Here is a 25,981-nt window from a genome sequence, read left to right as displayed (position 1 = left end):
AATATTTAAAATCTACAACATTTCTAGAATCAATACTTAACTCATTTAAAAACTCACATTTGCAAACTAAAAACAGGCTTTTCCTTCTTGACTCCTACATTCTAACAGGCTCTTAAAAAATTTTCTCCATCTAGGACAATGGGCTAACAGGTTGCTGAGTGGACCAATACAGTGAAATGTAAACTATCCAACTTGGCTCACTTAAATCATTTACCATAATACATCTCAAGGAAATATTACCATCATTTGAAAAAGCTGCTTATGTATTTAAATCAAGTTTATGCTCTAGCAACATAAAACAAACAAACAAAAAAACCTCAAAACACAAGTGTTTCCAAAGGCTGTGAACAGATAATAAATTCTACCTCTTCATCCACATGATCTTGGCTAGACCTTTCCTCCTTGGTCCTTTGAGATGCTATTTCCATGGCCTTGGAAAGAAAATAAAAATGACTTTCTTTTACATTCCAACTGCAGAAAACATATCCATGTTCCAGTTTTGGTATAAACTTGTTGCAGTCTTTATAAGTATCACCTCCTCACACTTATGAAAGCATTTAGTGAGTTCTAATGGTATAAGTTACCTTTCTAGCACAGACCTCACCAAAAAGGCTGCCATCAACCCAAAAGTAACAATAAATCAAGCTCTTCTAGTCTGGGGAATCCCTAGCTTCCCCTTTTTCAAAAGTTATGGTACTTTTACTAAATTTAAATAATTAGTTTTTGCATTTAGTAAAAGCTTTAGCATTTACTAAAGGAATACAGAGACCTAAAGAATGAAAGAACCATTCCTTAAATCCTGAGCAGTGGGCAAAGGGAATTGCAAAGAAGGCTGGCTGGCTGTAAATCCTGAATATACAACTCTATTGCTGCTGCAGTATAAACCACCAAAGAAGCTCTCTGAGCAAACAATGACTGAAACAAGGGTGACAAAGATTCCAAAGGGTTCTTTTGGTTTGTAAAACTGAGTGTCTGTTCTCTTCTCTATATAGAAGAAAGGAAAAAACTGTGGGAGCAGAGTTTTTTTTTTTAAGTTTAGACATGAAAATCAGTGCTTACCCGGGCGCGGTGGCTCACGCCTCTAATCTCAGCACTCTGGGAGGCTGAGGCCAGCAGATCACCTGAGATCAAGAGTTTATGACCAGCCTGGGCAATATGGTGAAACCCCATCTCTACTAAAAATACAAAAATTAGGCCAGGTGCAGTGGCTCACGCTTGTAATCCCAGCACTTTGGGGAGGCTGAGGCGGGCAGACCACGAGGTCGGGAGTTCGAGACCAGCCTGGCCAACATGGCGAAACCCCGTCTCTACTAAAAAATACAAAAATTAGCCAGGCATGCTGGCACGCACCTGTAATCCCAGTTATTCGGGAGGCTGAGGCAGGAGAATCGCTTGAACCCAGGAAGTGGAGGTTGTGGTGAGCCATGATCGTGCCACTGCACTCCAGCCTGGGTTACAGAGTGAGACTCCATCTCAAAACACACACATACACATACACACACAATTAGCCAGGAGTGGTGGTGGGCTCCTGTAATCCCAGCTATTGGGGAGGCTGAGGCAGGAGAACTGCTTTAACCCAGGAGATGGAGATTATAGTGAACCGAAATTGCACACTGCACTCTAGCCTGGGTGACAAGAGTGAAACTTCGTCAAAAAAAAAAAAAAAGAGGCCGGGCACAGTGGCTCACACTTATGATCCCGGCACTTTGGGAGGCCGAGGTGGGTGGATCACCTGAGGTCGGGAGTTCAAGACCAGCCTGACCAACATGGAGAAACCCCATCTCTATAGAAAATACAAAATTAGCTGGGCATGGTGGCGCATGCCTGTAATCCCAGCTACTCGGGAGGCTGAGGCAGGAAAATCGCTTGAACCCAAGAGGCGGAGGTTGTGGTGAGCGGAGATTGCCCCATTGCACTCCAGCCTGGGCAACAAGAGGGAAACTCCATTTCCAAAAAAAAGAAAAACAAGTTGAGGAATAAAAATGACACACTTATTTATTCCATTAAAGATGTGATTGCCTACTATGGGCCAGATATTGGGTACTTGGCAATACATGAAACTCCTGTTTCATAAAAGTTCACAATTGAGGGTGACAGAATTAAGAACTTAGTATAATAAGTGACACAATGTGACTACTTCTATTATAGTTATATGAGACTATACCTATGAAAACAATTTCTGCTGAAATCCCCCTCCAAAGAGCTTTCTAACCGGAATTTTAAAGTTCACAAGGCAGAGCAAAGTTGAGCAAAGGCAGAAATGGGAAGGTATTACAAGGAAATGGAAAAAGAGGAAAAGACAGGATAAAACCTGAAAACCTGGCCAGGCACGGCGACTTACGCCTGTAATCCCAGCACTCTGGGAGGCCGAGGCAGGTGGATCACCTGAGGTCAGGAGTTTGAGACTGGCCATGGCCAACATGGTGAAACCCTGTCTCTACAAAAATACAAAAATTAGGTGGGCTTGATGGGAGGTGCCTGTAATCCCAGTACTCAGGAGGCTGAGGTGGGAGAATCACTTGAATCCAGGAGGTGGAGGTTGCAGTGAGCTGAGATTGCACCCCTACACTCCAGCCTGGGCAACAGAATGAGACACCGTCCCAAAAACAAACAAACCTGAAAACCTATGGAGGGGCATACATGCCATGTGTTCAAAACTGTGATTCAGAGACAAACATAAAAATAGATAAACTGGATCGCATCAAAATTTAAAACTTCTGTGCATCAAAGTTTGTAATCAACAGAGTGAAAAGACAAGTCAAAGAATGGGAATAAATATTTGCAAATCACCTATCTGACATATCCAGAAAATACAACTACAACTCAACAAAAAAAACCCAAACCCGATTAAAAAAAGACATGGGGTTGGACACTGTGGCTCATGCCTATAACCCCAGAACTTTGAGAGGCCGAGAGAGGAAAAAGTACTTAAGCCCAGGAGTTTAAGACCAGACTGAACACAGTGAGACCCTGTCCCAACAAAATGAAAAAGAAAAAGAAAAACTGGCTGGGTGTCATGGTGTGCGCCTATAGTCTCAGCAGGCTGAGGCAGCCGAGGCAGGGGAACTGCTTGAGTCTAGAAGGTTGAGGCTGTAGTGAGCCAGGATTGTACCACTGTACTACAGATTGGGTGACAGAGAGACCCTGTCTCTTAAATAAAAAAAAAAAAAAAAAATTTCTCCAAAGAAAATATATAAATGGCCAAGAAGCACATGAAAAGATGCTCAACATCACTAGTAATCAGGGAATCACAAACCAAAACCATAATAACATACACCTCACACTCATTAGGGGGTCTCTCATTGTCAAAACAAAATAAGAAACAAAATAATAGGTATTGGTGAGGATGTGGAGATTAATAAGTGCTGGTGAGGATGTGGAGCGATTAACACCCTTGAGCACTGCTGGTGATAGTGTAAAATGGTGCAGCCGCTATAGTAAACAGTATGGTGGGTTCCTTAGAAACTTGAAAATAGAAATACCACTTGATCCAGCAACTCTGCCTCTGGGTGTATATTCAGAAGAACTAAAAGCAGGGTCTTGAAGAGATATTTATACATCCATGTTCATAGCAGCATTATTCAGAATAGCCAGAAGGTATAAGCAACCTGTATGTCCATCCACAGATGAAAGGATAAACAAAATGTAGTATATACATACACTGGACTATTATTCAGCCTTAAAAGAAGAAATCCTAGGCTGGGCACGGTAGGCTCATGTCTGTAATCCCAGCACTTCGGGAGGCCGAGGCAGGCAGATCACTAGAGACCGGGAGTTCAAGACCAGCCTAGCCAACATGGTGAAACCCCATCTCTACCAAAAGTACACAAATCAGCTGGGTGTAGTGGCTTGCACCTGTAGTCCCAGCTACTCGGGGAGGCCAAGGTGGTAGAATCGCTTGAACCCGAAGGTGGAGGTTGCAGTGAGCCAAGATTGCACCGCTGCACTCCAGCCTGGGTAACAGAGTGAGACCCTGTCTCAAACAAAAAAAGAAGAAGAAATCCTGTCACATGCTACAACATGGATGAACTTTATCATACTAAGTGATATAAGTCAAACACAAAAAGACAAATACTATATGATTCCACTTATAAGAGGTACCTAGAGTAGGTGAATTCACAAAGACAGAAAGTAGAATGGTGATTGCTGGAGGATGGGAAGTTGTTACTTAATGGGTACAGAGTATCCCTCTGGGATGATGCAACAGGTGTGGAGACAGATTGTGGTGATAGTTTGTACAACAATGTGAATGTACTTAATGCCACTGAACCATACATTCAAATGGTAAAAGCAATAAATTTTTATATTATGTCTTTTACCAGAATTCTAAAAAATTATATATTCAGAAAAGCCTCTGAGGCCGGGAGTTGTGGCTCACACCTGTAATCCCAGCACTTTGGGAGGCTGAGGCAGGTGGATCACCTGAGGCCAAGATTTCAAAACTAGCCTGGGCAACATGATGAAACCCTGTCTCTACAAAAAATACAAAAATTAGCTGGGTGTGGTGGCATGTGTCCATAGTCCCAGGTACTCAGAGGCTGAGCTGGGAGGATCACTTGACCCTGCGGGGCAGAGGTTGCAGTGAGCCAAGATTTTGCCACCATGTTCCAGCCTGCGTGACAGAACGGAATCCTGTCTCAAAAAAAAAAAAAAAAAAAGGAAGAAAAGAAAAAAGAAAAAGAAAGAAAAAGAAAGGCCTCTGAGAAACAAGGGAAAAGAATTAATAACCAAAAAACTGACAGTTTTCTTACTAAACTTTCACAAACTTTGACAGTCTATGTAATCTTGCCAGAAAATTAAAGTAAAAAAACCTTGGCTATCAAGTTGACTCAGGAGAGGAAAGGGAAAAAAAAAAAAAACAAAAAAACCTGGCTTTACCATTGGCTGTTGGCTGTTTTGCTATATTTTTGATTCTTCATCTGTTAAGTAAGAAGGAAAAGGTGTCAGGAAGCTGTCAAAATGAATAAACTACACTATGCAATCTGGGTCCCTCAGAAGTGTCAAGCAAATGCAATTACTGGTTAGCATCCCAAATCCAAAAATCAAAAATCTAAAATACTCCAAAATCCAAAACTTTTTGAGCACCAACATGATGTTCAAATGAAATGCCAAATGGAGCAGTGACAATTTTGGATTTTGGTATTTCGGATGCTCAACTAGGGTAAGTACAAGGCAAATATTTCAAAATTGGAAAAAATTCAAAATCTGAAACACTTCTGGTCCCAAGCACTTGAGGTAAGAGATACTGAACCTGTACTGCTATTTTTTATTCCTCCTTCCTCTCCCTGTCTTACCTTTGAGAGATAAGCATCCATGTTCTCATGTGTAATGGATGGATCTGTGACAAATTCAAAGAGCTCCCGCACAGTCATGACGGCAACACTGTGCTTCAGAAAGAAATCTGTCAGAAGAAAAAATGTTGATAGCTTTTATGAGGAAAAAGGTTAGTATTCCAACTACCTTATAGAGAAACAAGGAGATAAAACTACATACCATCTCCCCACAAATGGTTTAAGCGTCACTGCACCAAACAATTTAGTGAGAACATTTTATGCCAACAGCTTAACTGAGTACAAAACCAAAACAGACCAACGAGCTGTTTCGAAAATTCCCGTTTCTACTCACCATTGACGTTGGTGCAATCCTTTCTCAAGAACTCCAAGGCATGTGGGTGGTCGTGCTCCACAGACTGAGAAACGTCAATGATATACACGCCTCCAGCGTGGTACCTATGGCCAGAGACACAGAAGCTGTGGGATGGTACTACTTTACTGTTTTTTGTTTAAAATAAATTCTACTCTTAAGAGCAAGGGAAGTAATTCACAAAATGACCAAGGTAGATAAGATGAGGCCATCCTGACTAACAGATGAAAGCTGGGAGAATTTCCAAAGTCCATTCACTGTTAATGATCCAAGCGGTCAATTCTGTGACTAAGGTCACTGAAAAAAGGAATCCTATCTTATGCCATTTGGAAGTCAACAATAAAACTTCAGATGTTAGTGTGACTTCTTGGAGTGGGATTTTGTTTGTCATTTATCATTTTAAAGGACACAAAACAACTTACAGGCAGTTCTTAAGAGACAAAATACACTCACAGCATGTTAAATTCACTGAGATCTGCATGGACGAGTCTGGCATCCTGATACATTCTTCTCATGTATTGAATGACCTGCAGGTACAACTCCCGAGCCTTGGATTCTGATAACTGGACATTTTTCAAGAGTGGTGCAGGCCTTGAATGAAAAGAAAATGAACTAAGACAAAATGACCAAGAACAGCCAGGCATGGTGGCTCAAGCCTGTAATCCCAGCACTTTGGGAGGCCGAGACGGGCGGATCACGAGGTCAGGAGATCGAGACCATCCTGGCTAACACGGTGAAACCCCGTCTCTACTAAAACATACAAAAAAACTAGCCGGGCGAGGTGGCGGGCGCCTGTAGTCCCAGCTACTCGGGAGGCTGAGGCAGGAGAATGGTATGAACCCGGGAGGCAGAGCTTGCAGTGAGCTGAGATCCGGCCACTGCACCCCAGCCTGGGCAACAGAGCAAGACTCCGTCTCAAAAAGAAAAAAAAAATGACCAAGAACAAGTTTTCTTGCTTCTTACTATACTGTTACATGCCTTTCTCTTCTACAACTCATCATGTGAGCTGCATGTGGAAAATGTGCCTCACTGCAGATAAACCAAGAAGGTACCAGCAAATAGATGCTTTCCCAACACACTGTCTAAGACCACCCTCCAACATAGGACTAACTTGCTCCTCATTCTGAAGCATTTTCAGACTTGAAAAGCTAGAATACATTGATAACATGTATTCACTAATATAGTGGGAAAGATTCATAAAAGAAGTTATTCAAATGGGAAATATTCACATAGTGGATAAACTCAAAGAACTTAAAAATACAGTTCTCAGAATGCAATTATTAGGGCTTCCACATACTTACACGTCATCTTTACCGATGAAACTCATGACAAGAACATGACTTCTTAGCATTATTGGTTCTGGACACGGTATCTCTGCTGTGTTTAGCCTGTGACATTGTAACAAATAAAAGGACAGCTGAAAAGTTGAAAAGGCATCTAAATAAATTACAACTGCAGGTCACAAAATTAATATGGCTGTTAAGAAATAGCACCAAGGCCTCTCAACTGTATTATAATATTTCATAAACTCTAAGATAATGTTAACTGGCACCATTATGTACCACTGAGAATGACAAAACACTAGCAACTCGACTATTACATCCCATAACCTATAATAGCCAAAGCAATTCCAGAGATGTTAAACTGAAAAAAAATGTGCATCTTACAATGGAGGAAATAAAGGAGATATGTCCACAATGTGAGTTGATTAGCCTGAAAAATGCTTAATAAAAATAGTTGGACTCACACCTAATAGCTTGTTGAACACAAAAGACTTTCAAAACGAGTAGTACTTACTCAATACTACACTATCCAATGTGCCACCTGTGTACAGCATATAGAAAGTTAGAAGACTTTTTTAAAAACTCCATAATTTTCAGTAACTTGATCTCAACTAGATGAGGCCTTTACCTGATAAAAAGGTCTTAGTGCAAACAAAGAATATATAAAAGTGTCCAAAACTGGACTGAAAGAAGAAAAGGAAGCCACGACAAACAAAGAGGTCACAACCTAACAAGATTAGCCCAAAACTGCAATACCTATGAAACATGACAGAGCATTATAACCACCTGATTGTGTCACTTTCCTGCTAAAATCCTTTAACAGTTCCTTATTGTCCTCAGTATAAATTGCAAATGTTTTCAATGGCTTACGAGGCCTTCCAAATGACCTAGCTTTGTGGAATAAATATGAATTGTAGCAGTATTCTTCTGCAATGGATTCTCAGAATAGAAAACAACAGAATAGGAAACAATCTCTATGTATCCAGAAATGTGTTTCTTGTGCTTACTTCAGCAGACCTAATAGAAATGAAGGCCCTAACAAGTCCCTGCATTTGGGCAGAACCACACTGGGATCTGCTGGGAGGAAGGACTGATGTTCATGTGCAGGGCACAGGACAGACATACACACATCCCAGACAGTCACCTGATTAAGTTCCTCATTTCTTTTTCTGCCCAAGTTTTCACCATTTTCCTAGGGTTTCCTTTACAATAGCCATGACGAAATCTTGAATAAGAAAAATATTTATTATTTCAAGTATTCCATTATTGTCTTAATGTTTTAGGAAACAGAAATTAAACCAACTGGAGGGAAAAATCTGAACTTACCTGAATTCCCCACTTACATATTTATCCCGATCTTTGAACACCAAAATAGAAGTTTTATAAATTTTGATTGCTCTGCTCTCTCCATCTGCTGTGCTAGCATGGTATACATTAGCCTATTTTAAGTCAAAAACAAAAATGAAGTTTACATTAAATAACTACTTTTTCAATATATTTGATTCTAACCTCAGAAGTCAAGTGAACTGAAATAACATGCATTAAGGAATACCACTGTCTTCTGAAGATGCGAATTAAAATATAAAACATTACATCAAAAGGACAGTAAATATAGCTCCAATATACAAATACAGTCATGTACCACATAACATTTTAGTCACTGACAGGTGGCTGACTGTATTTATGAGACGATCCCATAAGATTATAACAGGTATTTTTACTGTACTTTTTATATGTCTAGATAAATATTTACCATTGTGCTGCAATTACTCCAGTATTCAGTACAGAAACCTGTTATACAGATTGGGAACTACCATATAGCCTGAGAGTGCAACAGGCTATACTATCTAGGTTTGTGTAAGTACACTCTATAATGTTCTTCACATAATGACAAATTTGCCTGATGGATTTCTCAGAAAGAATTCCCTTCATTAAGCAATGCAAGACTGTACAGTAAAATCCAATTTAAATATAGGTGAGAAGTGGTTTCAAACTTTTTTATATCTCAAGTATATGCAAAATAATTAAAGACCTTTTTTTTTTTAATCATACTTTAAGTTCTAGGGTACACGTGCACAACGTGCAGGTTTGTTACATATGTATCCATGTGCTATGTTGGTGTGCTGCACCCATTAACTCATCATTTACATTAGGTATATCTCCTAATGCTATCCCTCCCCTGTCTCCCCACCCCACGACAGGCCCTAGTGTGTGACGTTCCCCTTCCTGTGTCCAAGTGTTCTCATTGTTTAATTCCCACCTATGAGTGAGAACATGCGGTGTTTGGTTTTCTGTCCTTGCGATAGTCTGCTGAGAATGATGGTTTCCGGCTTCATCCATGTCCCTACAAAGGACATGAACTCATCCTTTTTTATGGCTGCATAGTATTCCATGGTGTATATGTGCCACATTTTCTTAATCCAGTCTATCACTGATGGACATTTGGGTTGGTTCCAAGTCTTTGCTATTGTGAATAGTGCCACAATAAACATACATGTGCATGTATCTTTATAGCAGCATGATTTATAATCCTTTGGGTATATACCCAGTAATGGGATGGCTGGGTCAAATGGTATTTCTAGTTCTAGATCCTTGAGGAATCGCCACACTGTCTTCCACAATGGTTGAACTAGTTTACAGTCCCACCAACAGTGTAAAAGTGTTCCTATTTCTCCACATCCTCTCCAGCACCTGTTGTTTCCTGACTTTTTAATGATTGCCATTCTAACTGGTGTGAGATGGTATCTCATTGTGGTTTTGATTTGCATTCATCTGATGGCCAGTGATGATGAGCATTTTTTCATGTGTTTGTTGGTTACATAAATGTCTTCTTTTGAGAAGTGTCTGTTCATATCCTTCGCCCACTTTTTGATGGGGTTGTTTGACTTTTTCTTGTAAATTTGTTTAAGTTCTTTGTAGATTCTGGATATTAGCCCTTTGTCAGACGGGTAGATTGCAAAAATTTTCTCCCATTCTGTAGGTTGCCTGTTCTCTCTGATGGTAGTTTCTTTCGCTGTGCAGAAGCTCTTTAATTTAATTAGGTCCCATTTGTCAATTTTGCCTTTTATTGCCATAACGACATTCTTAAATCCAGTGATTCAGGCCAGGCACAGAGGCTCATGCCTGTAATACCAGCACTTTGGGATGCCAAGGCGGGTGAATCCTTTAGGCCAAAAATTTGAGACCAGCCTGGTCAACATGGCAAAACCCTGCCTCTACTACAAATACAAAAATTAGCTGGGTGTGGTGGTGCATGCCGGTAGTCCCAGCTACTCGGGAGGCTGAGGCAGGAAAATTGCTAGTACCTGAGAGGCAGAGGTTGTAGTGAGCTGAGAACATGCCACTATACTCTAGCCTGGGAGACTGTATTAAAAAAAAAAAAGAAAAAAAAAAAGACTCTGTTAAGGCTCTGTTTAAAAAAAAATTAAAAATCCAATGTTTTATAAGTTGAATTTTACTGAGAATTGCTTCCAGCAGAATGGGTTTTACACTTTCAAGGGTCTGCAGACCCCTGCCATTATAGATGAGTAAATCACAGTAAGGGTTTCCTTCAAGCCAGAGTACTCAATTTTGAGTCAAAAGGATTTCAAAGTCTTCTCTAACAAACAGAAGGCAGTATATCCATATGTAAAGAAAAAAAGTAAGAAAGACTTGCTGACTCATAGAAACATACCATAAGCCCCTGGCCCCATGAGTAATTTATTTGATTAGAACTCAAGCCTGTAATAATCTGACCATCTGCCTTACTACTGGGCACAACTAGTTAGACTCCATGACACAATGCAGCAGTGGTAGTGAAAGGGCATAGTTATATGTACAATTTCCTCTCTAACCATAAATATTAATGTGTATGACTTTGTTTTTCTTTCTTCTTAAAGGCATAATGTAGTACTAAGTGCCATAGTTTCATTTGGTATCTGAAATAAGAAAACTAAATATTCAATCATCCAAAGAAGAGCTCACTTCTTTTCCTGTGCTAATGCAGCCATTTATCTCTGTTATGATTCCTCTAGTCAACATCTTGAATAAAATCATTCTTGTTCTGGGATCCAACACCTAAAAAGAAAGGCAAAAATTAAAAAGTTCCAAAAGATAGTACCAAATTTTCCTCATTAAAATCTCTGGCAATTAATAAACAGCAGAGCTTAACTGTATTATGCTATCCTGGTTGACTAAATGAGAGTCACTATTTGGCACTTTTATTCACTCTAATTGTTAATCAGTAAAATATCAGGTAAAGGCCAAAGGAACCAAAGGTAACCAACTAACAGGTTCATCCAGTCATGGAATTCAAAGGCTACCAAGTCCACGGGAAACAGAAATGAACTCTAGGCTATTAGCTAATAGAAATATAATGCAGACTACATAAATAGTATTACATGTTCTAGTCACTACACTGAGTAAAAAGAATCAGGTGAAATTATCTTAATATTTTATTTAACTCAAAATATCTAAAACACTATCGTTTCAACCTGTATCAATATAAAAAGTCATCAGTGAGATAGTCCTTGTTTCTGACACTAAGTCTGCAAACTCCGGTGTGTCTTTTGCATTTACAGCACATTCAATTCACACTAGCCACTTCTCAAGTGCCCAGTGGCTACTGCCATGGACAGGCAGCTTTAAATCAAGGGTCAGCATTCTCTGGCCCAGGGACCAAATCAGGCCACAGCTTATTTTTCCTTAGCCTGCAAGCTAAGAATGGGTTTTACACTTTCAAAGGATTGCTTTGAAAAAAAAACAACAAAAAACAAATTCTATGTGAGCCACAATGCTCGCATCTATTTATTAGCTGGCCCTTTCAAGAGTCTGCAGACCCCTGCCATTACAGATGAGTAAATCACGGCAAGAGTCTGCTTCAAGCCAGAGTAATCAATCTTGAGAAAAAAGGATTTCAAAGCCTTCTCTAACAAACAGAAGGCAGTGAATTTAAAGGCTGTTCTTGTTCATCTCTGAAACTAGAGCAGCCAAATATTTGTATGCAATTTCTAAGGATACCAAACAGTAACTCCTTGTGGCTCAGGCAGGCCCTCTAGCCCCCATGGGGTGAGACAGTATTATAAACTAGCCAAACCCAACTATACTTTAGGGTCCACCTTCAATGAAGTGGCTGGGGTCACACTAGAAACCTAAGGTTAATATAAACAAAACCACCTGGGAAGACTACAAGACTAAAAGCCAAATCACAACCATTGCAACTACAGAAGAATGAAAAGGCACTAGTTTCCATTCCTTCTCTACTGCACAGGTAAGCAAAGAGGGGAAGTCAGCTGGCTGAGTATGGGTCTCTAGGTACAGAACTGCACTTCTGCAAAGTTAGTAGTCAGACAAGTAAGGGGCATAGGAAGAAGTAACAAACTAAATGGCTTAAGAACAAAACAAGGAAAGAGAAATGATAAATGTATACACAAGCATATATTTTACACAGACAGCTGAAGACTCAAGCTGTGTACTCTATCATTCAAAATTAATTTTGAAAGAGAAAAAGAATGTCCTGCCAAAAATAACCCTAAACTTATGTAGGGTCTTTGAAACTTAAGGTTATCTCATTTTTCTGAGGTGAACCATACTTTGTTTTCAATTACAGAAATAAATCACAAAATAAACTAGAGGACAATGAAGACACAGACCCCAGACCCGGCTTCTGTCTAACGGTGGAATTCAGAACATGTGTTTGTGTATATGGGGGTGGGGGTTGGGGGTGGAGAGGAGTGGTAGGTGGCAGAGGCAAATGTTTTGACTCTTTTTATCACTTTCTTCACATCAAAAATCTGGGCCAAAGCTAATATTCAATCACATTCTTCTGAATGTGGGAAAATTAGGGGTCAATTTTTCCCCATTCTTGAATAGAAAGAATAAAACAAGCATAATTTCTAAACAAAGGATTCCTAATTGGAAATTTGAAGACCTTATCTGCCCCTCTCTCTTTTACACCCACACTTTCTGCTTTGTGGCAGATACCCTACCTATCTTCCGGGAAAGCTCACAAGATTCCTGCGGACCTTTTCTAAAAGACTGCTGGTCTGATAATCTCTCCAAGAAGGGAAAGCATTGCATGGTGGCTCTGCAAGGCCACTGAAGGACTATGACCCTAATTCATCCAATAGTCCTATAAAAGCAAAATATGTCTCTAAACTTGAAACTATAAAAAGGAGTAATTGTATATAGGACTAATTTTAGGTAACATTAGCATTAAGCAAAAAGGATAAAAGCAAACTACAATTCAAAGAGAAAAGAAACGCTAATTAAAAAGAAGAGTTTGCAACACATTTAAATTGTACCTGTTCTACAGTTGCTCTGTCTGCCTTATCTTTGATGCGATACCTAACCAAAAACAAAAACATATAGTTGACACATTCAAAATTCAGCGAGAAGCCAAAATAAAAAGCTTCTAAATGTAGATAATTTCATGAAAATTCCTAAGTAAGTAGTTTCTTTAAATAACAGATTTTATGATATGATTGTATATTTTTCACTACTCAGTGAAACTTTCTTCATTTCCCCTGAATATGCAAAATTCAATTCTGTATTTTGGCAAAAGGAGTACATATGCAGTAAAAAGAAAAATCTATTCCTATTTCAGAAGCATCAAAGAGCCGCCAGGGTAAAGTGAACAATGCTGAAAAAGAGAAAACATTTAGTATATTTATACTGTCCTTCAAATCTTTAACGATTCTATTAGCACGAATTAAAGTCTTGTCTTCTTTTATTTAAAGAGACAGCATCTCACTATGTTGCCCAGGCTAGACATAGACTCCTTGGCTCAAGTATTCTTCCTGCCTCAGCCTCCACATAGAGTTAGTCATTTACAAGGCTTTCTCTTTAGAGTCATTTTCTAAGAAGACACAAATTTTTGTTTGTTTGTTTGTTTGCTTGTTTTGAGACGGAGTCTTGCTCTGTCGCTCAGGCTGAAGTGCACTGGCGCAATCTTGGCTCGATGCAAGCTCCGTCTCCCGGGTTCACGCCATTCTCCTGCCCCAGCCTCCCGAGCAGCTGGGACTACTGGTGCCTGCCACCATGCCCGGCTAATTTTTCGTATTTTTAGTAGAGACGGGGTTTCACGTTGTTAGCCAGGATGGTCTTGATCTCCTGACCTTGTGATCCGCCCACCTCGGCCTCCCAAAGCGCTGGGATTACAGGCGTGAGGTACTGCACCCGGCAGTTTTTTTGTTTTTTAAAATCATTTCAAGACAGTTTTCAAATGCAGACTCTGATTTGCTTCTGCTCATACACTGAGTGACTCCACCTAGCACACTAACCTAAACTAATAAAGGTTTAAACACAAAGATTCAAACAGATACCAGTGAAATAACAAATGACTATGGTGTAGCTCAAAAAGCTGATACCTCTTGGACATAATAAATCGGAAGAAAGTTGGCTTTTAAGTTCAATTCTCACAGTTAGTTGTATGATCTTAGTGTCTTTTTCTATAATATAGTGTTAATACTTCAGAGTTAGTAGCATATAAGAGAAGTGAGCCAGATCTTAAACAATTGGCTTTGAGTACAGAAGTGTAAGCAGAAACAGTTCTCAGTTATATCGTTAGTTCATAGTCTTCCCTTAAATTTTTAAAAATACTTCATGGGAAAGAATAATTCTTAATAAATTTTAAGGGAACATTTTTGCACATTTTAGTTTAAACTGAAATCTACAAACACTGTTCCCCTCATGAGAACACATTTGTAAATGTCATGAGATTCTAGTTTTACTATGTATTTCTTAAAATTCATTAATTTTTATTTTATGTATTTATTTTTGAGATGGAGTCTCGCTCTGTGGCCCATGCTGGAGTGTAATGGCACAATCCTGGCTCATGGCAACCTCCACCTCCCAGGTTCAAGCGATTCTCATGCCTCAGCCTCCCGAGTAGCTGGGATTACAGGCGTGCACCACCACCTCTGGCTAATTTTTGTATTTTTTGTAGAGACAAAAAATGGTTTCACCATGTTGGCCAGGCTGGTCTCAAATTCCTGGCCTCAAGTGATCCCCCCAGCTCAGCCTTCTGAAGTGATGGCATTACAGGCATGAGCCACCAAACCCAGCCAAGATTCATCAATATTTTTAATTCACAAAGGCATAGGCTATCCTCATTTAAGCTGAGGAAAACACACACACACACACCCCCCCCAAAATAATAACTGGTTTAAGTATACAAATGAACAACTTTTGTAAACGAATTATGATCAAGGTGCTGCTTAATCTAGACTAGTCCCTATCACCCATGCTTATTATTAAAATATTACTTACATATCTGCTTCCTTTTGTCTAGACTTTTCGGTGACTTTATTTATGACAGAATCAGTAACATTTAGCTTATCTAAAATACAAGAAACCCACAATGTAAACAATACGTAACACAAAAAGACATTAACAGAGTTGCTGAACAGGGTATTTCTCCCCCTTCCTTCTTTTCTATACTTTCTAAATATTTTACTGTAGACAGAATACAGTTTAGTAATGAAAACAATGTTTTTAAAAGTAGGCACTAAACTGTGTTTCCTTGATAAGTGTTGTCACTTTCATCACTACAGCTGTAATATTTGAGCCACAGAATTCTAGATGCAGAAATTCTTCAAAAATACTAATTTGCATAATAAATTTTAGACAATTGCTAGTATTTCACATGACTAATATAACTGCCTGAATTTCAAGTTTAATTCTAAAAACTTGTTTCACTTCAAGTTATAAGTCTATGATAGGCAAAGAAGGCCCTAAAATACTTATATTAATTTAGCATGTACTGACAGCTTATATGAGACACTGTGCTGGGTTTAGAGTGAAGATCCACAAGAAAAGAAAGACGGCCTTCCTTCCGTCCCTCCATCCCTCTCCTGCATTTGCTAAGAGGTGGTGATTCAAATCAACATTCTGATGCCTGGCATTGAACAGGTCACTAAATAATTAACACCTACATTAAAAACCTCTAGTGAAACAAAATGTAACTATATTCAATACCCCAGTATTTTTAGCATCCTACTATGAGATAACCCTATTACAAAATCTCAAACAGGCTGGGCGCAGTGGCTCACGCCTGTAATCCCAACACTTTGGGAGGCCGAGGAGGGCAGATCACTTGAGCTGCTCAGTGTTCAAAACCAGCCTGATCAACACGGAGAAACCCCGTCTCTACAGAAAATAGAAATTAGCCAGGTGTGGTGGTGTGCACCTGCGGTCCTAGCTACTTGGGAGGCTAAGGTGGGAGGACTGCCTGAACCCCAGAAATCAAGGTTGCAGTGAGCCAAGATCGTGCCACTGCACTCTAGCCTGGGTGACAGAGTGAGACCCTGTCTCAAAAAAACACCTAAAACAGAACAGACGATAACTTAAATGGGTTTTTGTAACATTACATTCCTATGGCAAGGGGAAAACAACCAAAATAGCATAAGTTTAAGTCTTTTCCTAAGGTTATGTTTTTAAATTACTAATATTTTAATGTTCTGTAAACACTATTGAGTCAGTAACACTTGAATACATTCATTTCTTTTTTCTTTTCTTTTTTTTTTGAGATGGAGTTTTGCTCTTATTGTCCAGGCTGGAGTGCAATGGCGCAATCTTGGCTCATCGCAACCTCCACCTCCCAGGTTCAAGTGATTCTCCTGCCCCAACCTCCCAAGTAGCTGGGATTACAGGCATGCGCCACCACGCCCAGCTAATTTTGTATTTTTAGTAGAGATAGGGTTTCACTATGTTGGTCAGGCTGGTCTCAAACTCCTGATCTCAGCCTCCCAAAGTGCTGGGATTACAGGCGTGAGCCACCATGGTAAGCCTTCATTTCTTAATCTAATAAAATTATACAACACTTCATGGTTTTAGAAAAATGTCCTCTTAGCCCAATGATGTATTTTGTAAACTCACCTAAATTAATTTTATTCTCAAATTTCCGTAAGACCTTGTCTGCTGGAGTAGACATTTTGGCTGAACTGCTGTCGGAGGTCTGTCGATTTGCCTAGAAGAGAATTGCAGAGTCTAAGGTACTAGTTGAAATACAAACCTAAGATTCATCATCACATTTCCTTAGTTCATAGTTAGCTATTCAAGCATCAATACTTAGAGGAGTATCTTAAGGAAAGGTAAGAGTCAATCAAATTGGCTCAAAAAAATTTTTAAAGAGTTTTTGAAACAGAAGGTTAAAATTAATGACTAAAAGAGTCTGCATAATCCATTTTTTTAAACTTCTCTATGATTCCTCTTATTATAAGTAACAGATTAAAATTAAATGTAGTTTTCTAATTTGACTGGTTTATAGACTTAAAATTTGAGAATGTTCATTTACCTCTAAAGTTTATAATAAAGAGCTAAGACCAACATTAAGCTGGTTCAGAATTTCATTTTGGGCCCAACGTCTCAAGAGAGGGAAATATTAAGTACGAGGCTTAGCACTTAGACTGGTGCCATGCACAAACTTAAATAATGAAATCGCTCAAAGCTTCATTACGAATCAATGAAGGAGTCACCAAAACAAGACGATATGAAGATGTCAAATCTCTTGTTACTCACAATGTGGTTATTTTAAAATGCATACATTCTGGTCCATGATACAGCCATTTTATTATTGCTGGTTTTTAGAGACAGAGTCTCGCTCTATTGCCCAGGTTGGAGTGTCGTGGCATGATCTAGGATCACTGCAACCTCTGCCTCCTGGGTTCAGGCGATTCTCCACCCTCAGCCTCCCAAGTAGCTGGGATTACAGGTGCCCGCCACCATGCCTGGCTGATTTTTGTGTTTTTAGTAGAGACAGGGTTTCACCATGTTGGCCAGACTGGTCTCAAACTCCTGACCTCAGGTGATCCCCACCACTTGGCCTCCCAAAGTGCTGGGATTACAGGTGTGAGCCACTGCACCCAGCCAATACAGCTGTTTCAATAGTCAAAGGAAGACTGTTGGATTAACCTTTATGCTCCAGGAAGATGTACCATGTTAATCCTATGGCCTTCCAAACGCCTAACACACTTGGTACTTCCAGTATGAGAAGCAGCTGTACGTGGTTTGGTCACTTGTTTTTTGTACATGGTAAATAATCATAAACATATTCCTATCTCATTAATACAGTCTTCCATTACAACATCTTTTATGGCTGTATAATGCCTCATTGTGCGAATCAGTCCCATAGCAGGTTTAATCCAGTTCAAGGTTGTTTCCAACGTTCCTCTACCATAAACAACCTTGGAGGATCATTCTTGTAACTAAGTCTTGGCACACTCACAGAATTGCTAAGTCGAAGTATTTTGAAGCTTTAAAAGTTTTTATCACGTACCAGCTTATCCTGCAAGTAAGTGCACCTATTTACTCGACCATCAATGATATGTTTTGTCTTTAACAGTTTCATAGGTGAAAAAAAGGCATCTCTACAAATTTAATCTGCATTTCTTTAGTTACTAATGAGGCTGAACTTTTTTTAGCATGTTTCTTAACTATTTGTAGTAAACTGCCAATTCGTGCCCTTTCCCATGAAGATTTTAAGCTCACAATCTTATGAAACCTTAAATAACTCTTCTTACATTTACAGATTCTGGAAAGAATCCACACCCAGGAAATTAACAGAAATATAGAAAGGATGAAAAGTGAAAATCAGTAAAGGCTGAGGCTACAGGACAGCATAACACGAAGAAAATCTTTTAGTTATTCAATTTCAGAATCACAAAACAGCCTTTTAAAAAAGAAGACCTAAGCAGACTACATAAAGATGTGCAGGATCCTTTATAAAATACCTGTGGGTTGCTTCCTCCATTCCAGACATAACCCTTAGTGACTTTTCCAACTCCTTCATCCCAGTCCCAATCGTCATCATCATAACCGTCCTCCTCCTCATCTTCTATTTCACCTTCACCATTCTCATTCACATTGTCTTGAAGGTTTTCAAACAGAATGTCATCCTTCTCTCTGACTGTCTTCAAGTTTCTGTTTTCACTAGAAATAACAATGTTTTATTATTTCATAACAATATTTCCACATACCCTAACTGATCTCACATATTTATGATGTAAGATATTAAAATATTGATAAATCTAGAATAGATTATATATTTATATACAATACACCTTCTGATAAGCTCCATCTCCTTAAAACCATGTTCTCCTGTTTTCCAGTTCTGTTGCAGTTGTTTGCTCATTCTCCATGCCCAAATCCTACTATTGAAGAAGCACATCAAGTGTTAAATCTGCTTCTGCCTTGGTGAACTTAGAAATTACATTGTTATCTTCTCTATTGAATACACAACTCAGACCAGTATACCAGACTTGACTCTAGGAAAATGATTCACAGAGCTGCTTTAAGAGAGGAAAATCTTTCTGTAAAAGAAGAAAAAAGAGAGAGGGGCAAAAAAGGCTGGTGCAATGGCTCACACCTTTGATCCTAGCTACTTGGGAGGCTGAGGTCATAGGATTGCTTGAGCCCAGGGGTTCACGGCTGCAGTGAGCCATGATTGTGCCACTGTACTCCAGCTTGGGCAACCCTGTCTCTAAAAAAAAATTGTAATTAAAAAAAAAAAAAAAGCTTTCTGACAAAAAATTTGGGAATAAGTCTAAGGCAGCCTTACTTTGAACTCAATAACACTTTGCAACAAAAGAAGTTACATCAAGATTTGTGCCCCACAAAGAAATCCAAATCAACCCTGTTCATGATGGGAAAAAACGGTGAATACAGGGGCCAGGCACTACAAATGAGTGAAGTAGGCTGCATGATAGAAGCGGGGACTGGCAAACTGGGAGAAGAGATCCAAGGTAAAGGGAGCACAACTAGTAAGGGCTTTTTTGTTTGTTTGTTTTTTGCCATATTAGAATTCAGGCCTAGTGTTACCAGATCTTAAGTTTTCAAGAGAAGCTATAAGTCTGGATTTCTGTGTAAAATCTATCCCTTCATTGGCATAGTCAATTTTTACAAATAACTGTGCATACCAAACAAAACATATCTGCAGGCCAAATTCAACAGAGGCCAAATTCAGTTTTTACCTCTCACGTACAGAATAAGGACAGAAACCATAAAAAAGCAGCTGGTAATAGGAGATACCACCTGAAAAACATACATAACTTTAAGTAAAGTCAGATTATTAATCCAATTTATTAATTAGCCATGGCTCTGAGGGCTCCCCATGGACATGTGGAGGAAGAGAACAGATAATCATCAAACACTTGCTATTTACCAGGACTTCATACATATGCTCCATAGATTGATACATAATTGCCTAGAGTGGCATGTTGAAGTTATAACTTTGCCAGATAGCTCTTCATTGTGGGCGAGTGTCTTCTGCATTGTAGGATGTTTAGCAGCATATCACTGGCTTCTACCTACCAGATGCCACTAATGCACCACCACCCCCAGTTGTGACAAATAAAAACGTCTCCAGAAATTGCCAAAAGTCCCCTGGGTAGAAGTCCGGATGGCAACATCTTCCCTGATGGAAAATCACTGGTGTATCCTTACAATACCCTGGGGTGAATGGTAAATTAGTGTCCTCTTATTACCATTAACTACCCACCAGCTGTGCTGGCTGTGTTTCTTCTGCTGCTTAACTTCTTCCCTAAGGCTTTTTGTACACTTCTCTGTAACCATAAAACTGGAATGCCCTTCCTCTTTCTCTGGCTAACCCCTACTCATCCATCAGGTATCAGCTCACTATCACTTGCTCAAGGAAGCCTTCCCTGTTTTTCACCTACTTCTCCTTTGCACTACTTACCCAATTCGAATACAAATAGCCTAATTATTTAATAATATCGGTATCCCCTGCTAGGGTGCAAGCTCTGTGTCATTCAGGAGGGTGTTTACCAATGCCTCCCTACGACCTAAGACTAGATCTGACACACAGAAAGCAGTCAACATACATATATTTATTTAAAAATCCCCAATAATTAATAAAATCTACATGTAATGAATCCTTACTGTAAACATAAAGTATAAACTGTTTTCTTGGAATTCCAAAATAACTCCAATATGTTTCATTTTGCTTTTAGGCAGGAGTTATCCTTCATTCCTCTTTCCCCAGACCCCACCTCCAATCTACCACCAAACCCTGCCACTTCTACCTCCAAGACATATCTTCAGGATCTGAGCTCTAGTCCCCACCATCTTTGAATCTGATTACCTTATTACTTTTAAACTGGTCTCTCTGTTCCACTCCCACCCTCCATGAACATCATCTACATAGAAGAATGATTCCTTTAAATCACTAATGTCATTCTTCTGCTAAAATCCCTCCTATGGCTTTCCGTAAGACCCAGATTAATATCTGAACTTTTCGCCATCACTTGTAAGGGTCTCCATGATCTGGCCCCCCTTCTTACTTCTCTATCATCACCCTACCAATCTTCTCAACTATCTCCACTGTGCTCTAGGCACTCTGGCCTCGGGGCCTTTGCTCTTGCTGTCCCTTCTGTGTGAAATGCTGTTCCCTCTGCTCTTGCCAAGATTAGCTCCTCGTCATTCAAATCTGGACTTAACCTTTCCCTACCCATTCAGTCAGCACTTGGTATATTAAACGATTTGCATAGTCTACATCATTATTTGGTTTTTAAATGGTGTGCCCTCTCTTTCACGTAGAAGGTAAAGTTCCATGACAGCAGGAAGTTGGTTCGTCTTGTTCATCACCATCTCCGGCGCCCAGGACAGAACGAGGTACATATTAAGTGCTTAGTATTTGTTGAACGCTAAATGTGGTTAAAGCGCAAAAACCCATGTTTCCTAATCGCTATCCCCAACTCTGCCTTCCAGTGACGCTAACCGACCTGAAAACCGCAGACTCCCTTGACAAGCGGCTTTCACTAACTGCCGCGTGAACGGGGAGAAAGACCCAGTGGGGATGCAGAAACAGGCAAAAGGTTGTCAAGAGAGACGCTGAGTGATGAACCACTAGTCTCCCTCTAAACTACAAACAAGAATCCACGCCCCAAGGGGGCGGACAAGGTGAGAGCAGTAACCAGAGCCAGGGCACTGTACGGCCGCCTACCTGTCAGAGGAGTCCGCGTCGTCGAACTGCCCGGGGACCACCCGGCTCATAAGAAAACGCCGGTAGTCCATGGCTGCAGGGCGCCGCCGGAGGCCGCCGCTCTGCGCTGGGACAGGAACGGCTCAGACGGATGTACCCACGGCCGATCCAACGGCCTCGGCGTCGATCTCCGCCTTGTAAAGCATTCAGAAGCCAACAGTGGCCGCCACGTGCGACGGGAAAACGGGACCAACAGGTCCACCACCCTACCACCCCAACCGGAAGCCCCGCGCCGCCTCGCCCGGAAGTCTGGCTTGAGCGGAAGTCCTGCCCCTGCGCCGGGCTGAGAGTCCGGCGCTCGCTCTGAATGCGGGGTGGTATTGGCTTGTGGGTGTTTTGTGCTCCCGGGCAGGCGTGTTGAGTAGCTGGCCCGGCGAGGCCCGTGCTGGCCGTTTCTTCTCGGAGTTTTGGGGTTTTTTTCCCCCACTTTGTGTTTACTGCGGCAGGAGGCGCCAGCTAGCCCGCAGGCTGTTCGGCCTAGGGGGTCGTAACCTCCCAATTTCACCACTCTCTGGGAAGACAGACCCGAGGCCGTCCCCCGCCGCACCCACAGTGGTTCGGAACTCGCGGGCTGCGCCGGTCCCCGCGGAGATCCCCGGGCGCGGGCGGACGTCACACAGGGGCGTTCCAGCACTCCGGGAGCTCCATTGCGAGTTTGTGAGAGTCCTCGGTGGAGGAGGTTGGAAAGCGTTCTCCCTCCCACAAAACCCGGTGCAGAGGGAGGGAGCGCCAGGTCCGTAGCGTGGGTCCAAGAAACTCTATGGATCCTGGAAGTGAGCACACTTTTGTGTCTTAAAAAGTTTGGTGTCTCGTTTTGAGGTGAAAAATGAATGAGATAAGTGCTTTTTAAAAAGGTAAAGTTTGTCGTACAACTGAAAAAGCGTTTAAACAAGATTATAGTTTTTGCCAGTAACGCCCGTGACACCTCTTTTAACTCCTGTCCTAAAACAGCTTTAGAATGTCTGGGACATCTATTCAAACATTTGATAAATATGTTAAAAATCCAACGTAAACCTGTAAGGACAAATGAAAGATGGAAAAAATAGCCTAACTTTAAATTAAAAAGAAACTGGCAGATTGTGCAGCGCCGTATGAGGGATGAACAAAGTTGTAGAAATGTAATCGGAAGTGCTGGGTTCACAAACAAGAAAACTTAAGAAACAAGTCCTTTGCGCTGTTTTGCATTGAGAAAACAAAGCAAGACTTTTTCAGATCTCACCACAATCCAGGCAGCATTATTTGAAAGACAAGGGAAAGGTGAGCATGAAGTTGGGCCTTTCACTGATCCTGACTAGTCTGCTTGGCTTACTTTTTTGTCTTTTACCGAGTGATGACATAGGTTTGAAAACAACTAATTTTCAATAAACTATTCATTCAGACATTCAATAAAAGAATCCAGGCAGATGAGTAATGACTATAAATTGAGAGAGCTTGATAGAAATAAATCATTAGAATGCAGGTTTTCTTCAATCAATGTTTGCTGTGTAGACAGCACCGGTCCATTTGCAGTAGGGGATATTGGAAAGCCGTAAGTCTACTCCTCTTCAGACGTTTATGATCTGTAAATACAAACACTAACACCCTTGAAACAGTGGTGAAGCTCTAGAACAGTAAACGAAATCACCAAGTACTGAATTGTAAGATAGAGATTTAGAGGCTGAAGACATTGAAGCAATTTTGAAAATAGATAAATGGGCAGACCAGAAGGTTTTAGGAGAGAAGCACGTGCCAGGGCAGATGACTGAAGCTTAATTCGTAAGGAACATTATCTGTTTGCAGGGAAATGAGCCTGATCTGAGTAGAGCAGGGGAGTACTGGGTAGGTAATGTCACTCCAGGCTATGCATGGCCTGGAAGGACAAGAAGAATTTATAGACTCAATGTGAGTGGCCATCCTTTCCACTCAGCCCCGGAGAGGCCTGAGGAAGTCAGGAGAATGTGGACCAGTGTGGCAACATGGGATAGAAAGAAAGCACAGGTTACTGAAAGACTTTTTTCTTTTTTTGAGACGGAGTCTCGCTCTGTCACCCAGGCTGGAGTGCGCTGGCGTCATCTTGGCTCACTGCAAGCTCCGCCTCCCGGGTTCACGCCATTCTCCTGCCTCTGCCCACCACCAGGCCCGGCTAATTTTTTTTTGTTTTGTATTTTTAGTAGAGACGGAGTTTCACCGTGTTAGCCAGGATGATCTCGATCTCCTGACCTTGTGATCCGCCCACTTTGGTCTCCCAAAGTACTGGAATTACAGGCGTGAGCCACCACGCCTGGCCCTGAAAGCCTTTTTTAAAGGAGACATGGACGAGACTTGGTATCTGAATAGCCATGGATGATGAGGTAGAGGGATGCCACGACAACTCCAATTTGCAAACACTAGTACCTGAGGGAATAGGCGCAGTATGGGAAAGTGAGGAGGGAAAACTGAGTTACAATGCTGTTTTTGACTTGGTAGTGAGGTGTTCAAGTGGCAGGTATCAAGTAAATAGAAATCCAGCATTTTGTGGAAACTAATAGGTCTCTGATAATATTTTGTAAATATCCTTTGATTAAATAACATAGCGATCCCTTCGCCTTCTAGGTCCAAAGCCGCCTAGGGAATTATTGGATAGTAGCCAATATTATTTGTTTTTCTCGAAATCAGTATTTACTACCATATCAAATTATGGTATACTCAGACTAAAATTTTTAATTTTTCTAATAACTTGACAAATGACATTTCAAACAAGGGCAGTGAACTTTGCTACTTAATGAGAAGAATAGGGAAAAAGCTTTTTGTTTGCACCTACTAATAGACACAATTTTTTTTTTAAAGAAGCCTTCCATTATTCAACAGTTATGAACAAGGACTATCAAATATTTTGGCCATCACCTTCAGATCCTGTACGTTTTGAAGTGGATACTTCTCATGAAAAAGTAGAAAGCATATCAGAATCGGATACCATGAATGTCAGCAATCTTTCTCAAGGCATAATGCTTTCAGATTCTCCCATCTGTATGGAAACTACCAGTACCACTTGTGACTTGCCTCAGGTGTGCATTGCTTATAAGTTCTGGGAGGCTCAGATGTATTCAGAATTCAATTTCTTCAAAAATATAAGGAACAATAAAACAATCTTCAGTGGACACAGAAAGGAAGGGAATACACGGTCTGGTTTTCCCAGTTTCACTAGCGTAAGCTACATTTTGACCAGCCTGGGCAACATGGTGGGACCCCATCTCTGCTAAACCTATAAAAATTAGCCAGGCATGGAAGCGAGCACCTGTAATCCCAGTTACTCTGGAGGCTGAGACAGGAGAATCACTTGAACGCGGGAGGTGGAGGTTACAGTGAGCCAAGATCGTGCCACTGCACTCCAGCCTGGGCAAGAGAGCGAGGTACATTTTTACACAGCATTAAAACTGATCCTTTCTAGCCTCATGAAGTCCCAGGAGTGCAGCCAGGGGACATGACCACAACAATTCAGGCACAGAGGCAGGACAAGAGCCCAAGGAACCTGGCTTATAGTCTAATGCATCTTCCATTTATGTCAGTATGCAAATAATTCAGTTGTCATTCATAATGACATTGACAGCACCCTGCATGTAAATGACAACTTTCCTATCTTCATGAAGATGCCTAGCTCCTTTTATTACAAAATAAAAGATTGTAATGTCCCAATATCTTCATGAATGTTGTTCTAAACATTTGATAGTCAGTGACATCTGATTCCACTAAATAGGAATTTATAAAAATATGTCACAGATATATGCCTGTTTTATATATCTTCAGTGTTAAAAGATTAGAATAACAACCATCTTAATGCTGTTTAGACTAGATTTAATAAACATCAAAGAATTATCAATACATAAATATGCTATCATGTATTCCTAAGTTTATAGTCACATGATTTGACTAACCAAAAAACCAAAATATTAAAATAGCAAGCTATTTGTTACATTGTTGTTTAATATTGGGACTCTGTTAGCATAGTTTTACTAAAAGGGAGCCAAATATATGCTGGGGAAAGATACCAGAAAGCACATTTTATCTGTGTAATGAAATATTCTAATAGCAGAATTACATAACAATGTGCAAATACCTTTAG

General features: G+C 40.4%; 2 protein-coding genes across 2 annotated transcripts in view; one reads left to right on the top strand and one right to left on the bottom strand.

Annotated features, from left to right (window-relative positions):
- Positions 1–22,572, bottom strand: part of RIOK1 (RIO kinase 1) — a 29,827-nt gene extending 7,255 nt beyond the window's left edge. Inside the window, exons 1-13 of the mRNA XM_050787450.1 lie at positions 21,865–22,572; positions 18,635–18,833; positions 16,782–16,872; positions 15,174–15,243; positions 13,208–13,250; positions 10,890–10,982; positions 8,253–8,365; positions 8,071–8,151; positions 6,945–7,031; positions 6,097–6,234; positions 5,626–5,729; positions 5,295–5,401; positions 366–431 (exon numbers count right to left, since the gene is read on the bottom strand). Coding sequence (XP_050643407.1) covers positions 366–431; positions 5,295–5,401; positions 5,626–5,729; positions 6,097–6,234; positions 6,945–7,031; positions 8,071–8,151; positions 8,253–8,365; positions 10,890–10,982; positions 13,208–13,250; positions 15,174–15,243; positions 16,782–16,872; positions 18,635–18,833; positions 21,865–21,935 — 1,263 coding nt within the window. The 5' untranslated portion in view covers positions 21,936–22,572. The remainder of the gene's footprint in view (positions 1–365; positions 432–5,294; positions 5,402–5,625; positions 5,730–6,096; positions 6,235–6,944; positions 7,032–8,070; positions 8,152–8,252; positions 8,366–10,889; positions 10,983–13,207; positions 13,251–15,173; positions 15,244–16,781; positions 16,873–18,634; positions 18,834–21,864) is intronic.
- A 41-nt stretch (positions 22,573–22,613) lies between these two features.
- Positions 22,614–25,981, top strand: part of CAGE1 (cancer antigen 1) — a 60,317-nt gene continuing 56,949 nt past the window's right edge. The window contains exons 1-2 of the mRNA XM_050787469.1: positions 22,614–22,676; positions 24,709–24,926. Coding sequence (XP_050643426.1) covers positions 22,664–22,676; positions 24,709–24,926 — 231 coding nt within the window. The 5' untranslated portion in view covers positions 22,614–22,663. The remainder of the gene's footprint in view (positions 22,677–24,708; positions 24,927–25,981) is intronic.

This window comes from Macaca thibetana, chromosome 4 (assembly GCF_024542745.1).
Source record: "Macaca thibetana thibetana isolate TM-01 chromosome 4, ASM2454274v1, whole genome shotgun sequence".
Taxonomy (NCBI): Eukaryota; Metazoa; Chordata; class Mammalia; order Primates; family Cercopithecidae; genus Macaca; species Macaca thibetana.
The sequence above is the reverse complement of the archived record's forward strand: the minus strand, read 5'-3'. Positions and strand labels throughout refer to the sequence as shown.